The following is a 10,640-nucleotide window of genomic DNA, read 5'->3' as shown; positions in this document are numbered from 1 at the left end:
ACATTTCTATGGCAACCACTCTCACCATTTAGGAGTGAGCTTGTTGGAAGTTGTACCCTTACCACTTGAAAGTGGGCACAGGAGAATCTGTCCAACACATTTTCACTCCCAACTTGACATATATGGGCATATGGTTCAGGCCCCTTCCGCATCACTTTTTGGTGTTTTTGGGTGTCCCCAATTTGTCCCCAGAAGCCTAAACATGGACCAGTACCCCCCGGTACCACGTCCCGAGGGTTGGGGACCCTTTAATTGGAGAAGCCAGCATGTTACGAAACAAACAGCCAGCACATCAAAAAATGACAAGTTCACCCAAAATGTCAAAAAGCAACACGAAGGGAACTTGAACTATACGCCCATATATGACAAGTTGGGAGGGAGAATGTGTAGGTCTATCAAGCGTTTCAAACGTTCGACGTGAGACCTATTACTTTATTTTATGGCATCTGATTGGTCCGTTTATAACTTGAATAACTTGCACTTCAGAAAAAATAATATTTTACGGAAAAAAAAGTTAGGATTATAAAGAAAAAAATATGTGTCAGATTAAAAGTATCAGAGCAGGTATGGATATTCTGTCACATAGAAAACTGTTTATTTCTCTATAGAAGTCTATGGGATTTTGGCTTTTTGGAACCAGCAGATACCTCCTGTTTGGAACACCAGTGGGGAGGGGTCACTCAGTTCAGTTCTCAAACACAATCAATGGTGGATGATAATCAGTACTCCAAGCCTGAGGTCATGGTTTACAGCCTAAAAAGGTGAATTGACCTGTTCCCAGTTGGTATTGAGTCACTTCTCTAAGTGAGGAGTTAAAGTGTTTTGGCATTCTGATCACAATCAATGAAAAGATGAAGGGCGAGACTCATGCTGCCACATTGTACAAGTCTGAGTTGGTGAAAAGAAGTAGAGTCACATAGCAGAGCTCTCCTAAAGCAAATGGCAGAAGACTCCTGGTTCTAAGATACCTTATACTAAATGAAATAGGGTAAAATCTTAGTCAAACAGAAGCTATAAAGTTTACATCGTATTCTCATCTCATATATTACCACTAAAAATTGGTAAGAGAGAGTTTCCATGATAGATCTAGAATACCAAAAGTATTAAAGAAGAAAAAAGTCAAATGTAGGTCAGTGTGGACAAAGACTAATTCCTACTTCACAGGCCTTCAGATCCCTGATGAACAGCACAGCAACTACCTGTTTTTGAGGGTATCACTGCATAGAACAGCAAAATAAAAGGGTTCAAGGCAGGAGCGAGGTGGGGTGACATGAAGGGAGACCTAAACGCAGGAAGGGGGAGGAAATTCCGATTTATAATTCATGTCAAGAGAAATATTATCAGCACTGTGGCATTTGGGGATGAATTATTGATAGTGTCTCAGAAGCTTTATGTAAAAACTTGCAGCTGGGAGGTCCTGATGGACAGTTAAGTAAAGGAGGAGGGCACAGGGAGAGGATAAAATAGCGACAAAACTATTTGCAGAGGCACAAAGAAGTGTCCTCGGTGAGTGGAGGTAAATCCTTTCTGAGGGACGGTGAAGTATTTTCTCTTTGGATAAAACCACACAAGATGATTTGATCAATATTTTATCATTTCTTGTTTTTCTAAAGTCATTGTCCTGTTCCAGGTTGTGGAGGCACAGGCTTTTATAAACAATCTACCTCTAAATCCACCTATGTGACATGTTTAAGTGGTCCCAGGTCAACCCAGAGATCCAGGAACTCCTTTAAGAGTCACCTGGAGCTTATTCTGATGCAAAATGTGAAGGAAAAACACAACGTTGAATGATTGCAATTAACACCCTCAACTGAGTCTTTTTTAGCATCAACAAAAATTTGATACTTATACCAAACTTTAAATTTAGCAGTGCATTCATGTATATCATTTTTGCTATGATGATAGAATCTTTGCATCCAATCAGAATGGTAGTCCAAAATACATGTAGATTATACCACATTTAAGATGTCTGCTTTTTTTGTTTGTTTTTTTATTTTTTACAACATTTTCACGTAAACTGTGAAGTGTCTTCTAAAACAGGAACTGTTCCTTAAGAAATAAAAACTCAGGTCTAGACGATAAGAATTACCAATGAGGACGTGATCCCTGATGGAACGGGACACTTCCGTCTCAACGTGTTGCCCGGGCTGCTTGACCCCTGAACCTTGCTCCATCACTTACAGCACTCTGTCCAGCTCCAGTGTGGCAGGTATGGATCACTGCCTTTCACTCCGATCATGGGGATCAATATAAGAACTGACGTGACGTGAATGTTTACTCAGGAAGTGGCTGCATGCATTTTAAAGTAGTCTGTTCTTCAAGAAGAGATCAGACTTTCACTCATGCAATCTGCATTGTGGCTGATCTGTAATGTATCTGCTTGTATGCAGTAAAAAATTTGTATTGGGTAGATTACCTGAAGTGTTTATGTTTGGATTTACTATTGGTCCTATAGTCTACAACTAATTTTAAAGTTGTCTGACAACAATGGATGGGTTGCAGTCCAACAAGGCAGCTAAAAGGCCCATTTCAGTGACTTTTATGTGCAAATCAAAGCAAATCTCATGTTTAAAGGTGTAAAAACAAATGAACAAACGGGCGTGCCGAGGGTGTGTGAGTGAGGTTAAAGCCTTGTTCAAACAGGCGTGCTGGTGACAACCGAGGCATGTTCCAGATGTTTGAAGCACTGGGTGTGGATGCTAAGAGAGAGCAGCTATTTTTGGCCACAGAGCGCAGAGAGGAAATGAAAGGAGCAGAGTTCAGCCTGCACAGATTTCAGGAGGGTAATCAAACACTGCCGTCAGACGGCAATCGCGACGTCTCAACACAATAGTGGCTCGCCTGCCTCTAGCTGAGTCTTATCACAACACGCTGGCATGGTGAGTGGTCTGAGATGAACAAGTGGAAAGGGGAGGAGAGATGGATGGGGGAAGTGAAAAGGAAATGAAGATGAAAAGGCTGGTACAAATTGAACTAGATGATTGGTGTGTTTGAAAAGAGACTCTGTAACTATTCTCCACCTGTCAGGATCTGTGTTTTTGTTTATTGGATATCCAAATTCTTGGGATAAAGTCAGTCTTGGGGAAGTATAATCTAACACTGCATGTTCCGAGAGGCAGTAATAATTGGTATGAGGTTGCTGCCAAACTCGTTCAGTGTCACCTGACTTACTTTAGCAACATGGCAGCTGTTCAAGATGTAATAAAAAAGGCCTGGGACGGAAGCACCAATCACTGTCCTATCAAGTCAATGATCATCACTTCACAAAACAGTTCAGAAAACGCTGAAACCGGTGCCAGCCGCTCTGTATGCGTTACAAATAAATGATGCGATTCACTTTAATGAAGACGACAAATCTGTCGGAGAGCTTCCTTCCTTTGCTGCTATGCAGCCGCACACAGAAAATTACCAAACTGTTGATAGATGGCTAACAGGTGCAGGCTAATTATGCTAATCATGGCAACAGCCAAATAAACTGATTGCCATGTTCATTTAAATGACAGCAATGTTCCTTTGGAGGCTAATTAAAACAGGTTGGGAGAAAGGAAACAAGGCGGTTGGGTTTGGAGAGAAGGAGGTGTTTAAATGAAAAGCCTTCTCTGGGGTCTACTGTAATAAGCTGTATTTCATCGGTTTAATGATGTCATAATGAATTTCTAATGATGGGGGATGGGTTTGGGTGCAGAGAAGAGAGGTGCGGAGGTAGGTGCATGAAACCAAAGAGTTTACATCTGCAGAAGAAAGCTATAAAGGGGGCTGGAGAAAATAGAGCTCATAGAATTGAGTGCTCCTAGAAGAGATGATTTAAGTCGTAAAAATCAGTAGAGGACATCTAGTAGGTTATGCACTCCATCTGTTTCAGTGTGAGTATCAATGAAATGTGTGAAGAGAGGTTCTCCATGCGTAGTTTTTATTGCCATTGGCCCTGGACTCGGTATTCCCTCTGACCTGGAGAAAAGCATCATTTGGAGTCAGAGGAACTGAACTGTGGTTTCTTTGGGAGCCACTGTGGTGGTATAAATAGTCAGAGCGTGTGGTTTAATGCTTATACCACAGCAGGTATCAGATTGAAAAACGGTACGAAAAAAATTACTTTTATAGGTATCTTTTCTACCTCAGTTTTTGTTTCTAAACTAACACTGACTTTAACAGATCAAACTGCATTCTTGAAAATATTATTTTTACCACGGGCAACAGTGCTTTGATAGAAGTCAGTAATATTTCTTACTTACAACATCCATGTTTTCTGCTCACGTTTGAGCAAAAAGGTCAAACATTTAGAGACAGAAATGACAAAACAGAGAATCTTTCTGAGACTAAAACGTACACTGAACTCAAGAGCATTCAAATCTTTAATCTTAACTTTGACTTCATCTAATGTCAAGTTCACAACAAATTGTTACTCATTTGTTTTAAAGCAGAGTTAAGCAAACTTTTTGACTTAAGGGCCTCAAAAGGCTCCAAAATTTGAAAGAAGGGCCAGACAAGGAACAGATGCATGGAGTATTTTGATAATTCACTTCCTAAGAGACAGAAATAAAATGGAAAATGGGCAGAAACATACTTTAATTTTGATGGAAAATGCAAGTATAAATATTTTAAAAGAGAAAGTTTGGAATTTTTATTTAAAAACTGTGACTTTTGTTGTAATTTTACTGACAATTCAACCATGGGTTAATGTTCAACAGGGAAAAATGCAAAAATTGAATGATTTTTTTTAATGGCCTTCCAACTTGAAAGCAGAAAAAGCAGGAAAAATAAACCAGTAAAGCATTATCAATATCATTAATTCCAGTTTGGCGGGCCAAAATAAAAAGTTTAACGGGCCACATATGGCCCCAGGGCTGTAGTTTGCCCACCCCTGTTTTATAGCCTTAGTCAAAACTGCTCTGATGGGTGAATATGAGATATCCGGAACTGTGAAATGGGCAAATCTGTACAGACCTTGCAGGTGCCCCCCACGAAATAATAATGTCATATAATGTCATAGACTGCTCGATGAGCTTGTAGAGCGAAAATATTAAGACACATTTTTTCTACAGGCATGCTGCGAGCGACAAGGCATAGAGAAAAGAGACTCATCGTAAAATGTTTCAATTTTTCATAGAAGTGTGTGTAATCTGAATAACTGTTTTAATCAATCGACAGCTCAAAAAAAAAAATAAAAACATTGTAAATGTAGTTTTGTGTGTGAATTCATTTAATGACTATTTGCAGATAATAAGTGATTGCAAAATACTGTAAACAAAACAGTACATAATAATTGCGATTGATCGTGATTATTTTTTTTAGGTTTCCGATCAATTAGTTAATTTTTTTAATTTTTAAATAAAAAACTGCTTTTCCTTCCATGTGATGTGACCATCAAAAACAAAAAACAAACAAAAAAAAAAAAACAAGTGATTACAAAAAAAAAAACTTTCATTGTGTCACGCAAAAAGAAAGTGGTTGAAGCCACTGAAAAAATTAAAACAAATATAAGAACCAAATATTCAAGAATAAAATACTCCCCTTTCTGCTGTTTTTAAAAAGCATGTTTACTATTTAAATGTATGCTTCTTTAGTAGGATCTATTCTCTTCGATATATTCTAATGTGATGTTTGGCTGTAATGGAAAATCAATAGCGAGACAAGCCCGTCACGGCTGAGACTATACAAAAGCAATTTCTAAATTGACATATGGAGGGTCTGTGTGATTGATTCTGACTGCTGATGGATTTTAATACCGTTCACTGCAAACTCATTGACTTACAGACATCGTCTTGTGGTTTATCTACAAACTGCCAAGTGAGTCCTTGTCTCCTTTTTCTTTTCATTTTCTCCTCTGTCTTTCATGCCTTTCTTCTCACTTCATGCTAGGAAGAGTACATGTGTTTGATGACACACAAGCTTTCTACAAATGGAGCTGATCTCACTGTATATTATAGGATTTATTCCAATTCCACCTCTACATAATAATCTCCACACTTTAATTCACACACAACATGCTCAATCAGCTCATGTGGCACATTATTAACGTTCCAAATGGCATCAGCCATCATCATTAAATTTATGTCATCGTCCTGCTGCTTCTGGTTAAAGACGTATATGAGAAGAAAGAGGTTAACATGCTATTTTACGACATATTAATTAGGCAAAATCTTTGATTTGAGCTGAAGCAGTGAGAATATTACACAACGATCCTGTTGCCCTTCTTCATTGCCTCTTTAAAGGTGTTTAAGACAAAATATATTGTTTTATTCACATTTAGTATCTCCTTGCCCTATTCGACCTGTTCCAGACTGAGTCACGGTGTGTGTACTGATTATGCTGTTCAGAGGCTCCATCAGAGCGGAATGGATTAAAGACACATCCCGCATGTGCAATCACAAACCTGAGGTTAAACCAATGACCCATTTCCAACCATCCATCCATTTTCCACCACTTATCCGGATCTGGATCAAACAGACAGTAGGCTGGAGAAAAATAGGCAGATGTGCTTCTCCCTCCACAGTCAAGCAGCAGGGACTGTCCTGAGGCATTCTCTGGGTGTGGAGTTTTGTAGAGCAGTCCAGCTGATAGGACAAAACTGCCCGAGAAAGATTCATTCAAGGTAGCAGACACTAAGGATGCCACAATTTACTTTCACCATAATTTGGGTAAAACCTCAATTTCTGGGACAAAGTTTTGTCTCAGTTCAATATTTGATGTGTGCAGTACAAATAAAACAAAATTAAAAAATTGTGAGAAAAATATGTTTTTAACTCGCTAATAAGTACAAAGTTGGCTTCTACTAAGCCTGGTGTAATGTAGTAAAATAATAAATAATAAATCTCTCTGAAATGTCATTTGCTTGACAATTTCAACATAAATTTACAATATTTCTACAATTGACTATTCCCACAATATGATTAAAACAACAATATTTGACAAAATAACAAATAAGTAAAAAAAAACATGTTTAAAAAATATGATTTCAGATGGCTTATACTAAGCCTGGTGCAATGTAGCAAAAGAATAAATAATAAACCTTTCCTAATTTCAATAGAACATATGTTTAAGTTTAAGCTTAAATTTAAGTTTGAGAGTTTATTGCTTTTTGTACATGTTAAAGGTTAAGAAACATGTACGTTGGAATTTTTCTTTGGCAGCTATCGAGTCAGGTTTATTACAGAAATCTACTTGAACAAAAATCGTAAATAAAAATACAAAACTATGTTAGAAAAAAAAGATTTTAAGAGAGGAGAAATATATGAATATTGCACAATATTGTCCATTGTTCATTTTGCACACAAGTGTCCCAGTTGTTTAACACCAGTTTTGGTTTGTGCAGAAAAATAGTTTAAATAATGGATTAAAGAAATAAGTTTTGTGGAAGGATGGATTACGTGTTTGACACTTTGAATATCCAACAGTCAAATATCCGTATGCAGTGCAGATGCAACAATTCACTTTTCCCATAATTCAATCTAATGGTGTAACATTTGGTTCAGTTTTATTGTGGCATCCCTGGTAAACACCATCATTCTTAGTTTTGGAGGTAAAAGTTTTCCTGGAAAAGTGCACCCCAGAATTGATAAGACCTTAGATTCACGGCTGTGCTACTATATTTTTTAAGATCTCCAAAACTCAAAAACATCTTTTCTAAATGTATTTGTTCATGGTGGCACAAAGGTCCACATTCAACTTACTTGTACATCAATTCATAACCAAGGTTGTGTTGTTACATTAAAGCAAGGTCACATGAGCTATATAAAGGTTAAACTAATTATGATTTTTATAATCTAATTTTGTCCAGTTCATTCCAATATTCATCTACCATGAAACTGATCATCTTTGAAAGCTGCAGTGTTTCACTGTTCAAGCCAGAAATTTAAACTAAAAGTCAGGAAATCAACAAACTGTCAATAGGAGTGTGCAGCCAGCTGAAGCGCTCATTTAACTGCTTATTTTTCTCATGTGTTTTTTTTTTCCCCCAGCAAAAGAGGAAAAACACCATATGGACATGTGAAAAAGGTTAATAACCTGATTTTCATTGGCGGAAGCCTTTAACCCGTTCAGTGACATGAGATGAGATTTCTGACCCTCGGGGGTCACACCAAATGCTCATCTGAGCTCGCTGCACTAAGATAGATGCCAGTTAGTGTAACTGACTAAATTAGACTTGAGCTACACTTGAAGTCATATGAGCACACAGCCGTGCTGAGAAGTACAAATGCACTCACACGTGCATGACTTTTAGCATCATAATGGAGACAAAACAGCTGAGCACGAAAGCAATGTAAGCTTTCAAGGAAACATCAAATTTTCCACAAAACAATGGAGCTGTCAACTTCTAAACATGTCAACATGTTTTTTTTCCCTTGAGTAGCCAGTACATTATTAGCATAATGGAGCTTTTGCAAATTTAACTTACCTTCCCAAAGTCTCTGACATCAAATAGGTCAAAAGGATCGAATAATTCACTGTTCCTTAGGCCAAACTTATCGTGACACACCTTCAGAAAGGTCCGGATGTTTTTCAGACACAGAAACTGCAAGGACAAGAAGAAAGGGGAAAACGACAATTAAACGAATGTTTAAACCGCCAAAACGATGATTAGATTCCTTCAAGCCACAATGGACAGCTACAATGTTTCATAACAGCCCCATGACCGCCGGATTAAACCAGTCGAATATTAGTCACTGCAAATGTGTTTAATATTCTGCATCATTGCCACCGCGTTTATGTAAATATTTAATTTCCTGGTTGATGATGGCATTACGTTCCAGTTCATTTCTTTCTGCTGGGTGGATTATTATGCAGCACCAGAAGGTGAAATGGGATGAGCATGATGGTCCGTCTCCATGATCCAGATAAGGAGAGCCAAATAGTCCCTCTTCCAGCAAGCAGGCCGTCCTTACACAAGCCTGCTGGGAAAAAATGCCTTTCCGGAGGGTACAGGTGGCCTCCTGTCGGCCGGAGACTTTGATCTCAAACTGCATGACATAAACCTGTCAAACCACGGCCACAGAAATGCACTCATGTTGTACCATAAACGGAAAGCTTGTGAATCATTAAAAAGGTTTTGTATTCATGGTGAAATATTCAGGAAGAAGAACATGGGAAAACAAAGCAGGTGAACAGGTGCTAAGGAGCAGAGCTGCCAGTCAGTTATTAGATCTTTACATTTCTTTACTTATTAGCTCACAGGATATTCATCACAACTTTGACAGATTTCATTTATTAGCTATTTAAACCAGAAAGATAATCAGTAAAAGAAGGGACAAGACTCCCTGATGGCTTTAAAGTTCCACTCCGATCATCTTTTGATGTATTTTCAAATCATTCTCAGTGGGTTGTTCTTTTTTAATTATTTTTGATTAAGTTGTTTTTAGCCAAAATCTCTTTGTTCACACTGGCTATGTCCCAATCCCTAACTACTAAAAACAATATAGTCCAGGACTATTTAGTGCCCTGAAATTTTAAAGCAATTAGGTCATCATGCTCACTACTTTTTTTTTTTTTTTTTTTAAACGACGTGTCTATGACGTCACCGATTTCACAAATTGAAAATCTAATCAATACTCGTCTATTTACGAGTCCATTGTGTTCTGATGATGAAAATGTGGACGGTGTATTAAAAAATTACATTTAAAAACTTTTTTTTTGCAAAAATTGTTCAAATGCAATGCATTGTGGTCCACATTCGCTAATCTAGTGAGCATTGATGCACACTGGTTTTTCACAAAGACTTCTGGCAAAATTTCTAGCGCACTGGATTTTGGAATTGTAGATTCGGACAGCACTACTGAAGGAATTCGGACATTGCCACTCTCTCCCACTGGCTTACAGCCCCCCAGCTTTTTTTATTGTATTTTTTAAACTATTTTTATTATTATTTTCTATTATTAATATTGTTGTGCCCAGCTTTTTTTCTGTCACAAAAGTGCTCTTTTTAAAATATTTTTTTCATCAGCACCTGATTCATAATTGAAAAAAAATGCAATTTTGAGCTTTATACAGTTGCAAGAGAAAGTATGTGAATCCTTTGGGAGTACCTCAATATCTGTATGAAGTGGACACATGATGTGTTTTTATTAACTCAATTTAAATCACAACAATGGAGAAAAACATTTTCTGCTTAAATCACACCAAATTATATTTTATTGAACACGATTGTGTGTCCAGTTAATGCATATGTAATTCCAAAGGGTTCACATATTTTCTCCTGCAACTGTATATGTTGTCAATCAAGAGAAAAATGACACCAAAATCACAATATTCATTCAAGTTGGTCTTTAAAAATAAGAATACATGCATTATTGCCAACCCTTTATCATGCTATATACCAAGAAGCCTACAGGGGTGTAGCATCCAATAAGAAACCTTTGTGAAACCCCTATGCCACGAATATTGATGGTCTCAGTCCCTTAAATATGCCATCACCCAGATAAACCTTGAGGGAGAAGGCCCATAACGGAGCTATTGAAATATTAATCAAAACCGCCTCGCCTCTCTCCCATCTTTCAGTGTGTGAAACACATATTAGCAAGCATGCAAATTCAGATGCAGCTCAGATCTGCCCCTCCAGATCTCTCTGTGTGGGAGCTGTTGGCCTGCCAGGCTGAACGCACACAAAAGAGAATTGATGGAAAAAGTCTACACGGAGCAAAACGCTT

General features: G+C 37.8%; 1 protein-coding gene across 1 annotated transcript in view; it reads right to left on the bottom strand.

Annotated features, from left to right (window-relative positions):
* The window catches only part of vav2 (vav 2 guanine nucleotide exchange factor), a gene marked incomplete in the record, with an annotated part of 232,681 nt that overhangs the window by 150,006 nt on the left and 72,035 nt on the right, over positions 1-10,640 (bottom strand). Inside the window, 1 exon segment of the mRNA XM_036214407.1 lies at positions 8,396-8,512. Within this exon segment, the coding sequence (XP_036070300.1) occupies positions 8,396-8,512 (117 nt within the window).

Source organism: Oryzias melastigma, linkage group LG12, assembly GCF_002922805.2.
Source record: "Oryzias melastigma strain HK-1 linkage group LG12, ASM292280v2, whole genome shotgun sequence".
Classification (NCBI taxonomy): Eukaryota; Metazoa; Chordata; class Actinopteri; order Beloniformes; family Adrianichthyidae; genus Oryzias; species Oryzias melastigma.
Note: the sequence above shows the minus strand (reverse complement) of the source record. Positions and strands in the feature narration are given on the sequence as shown.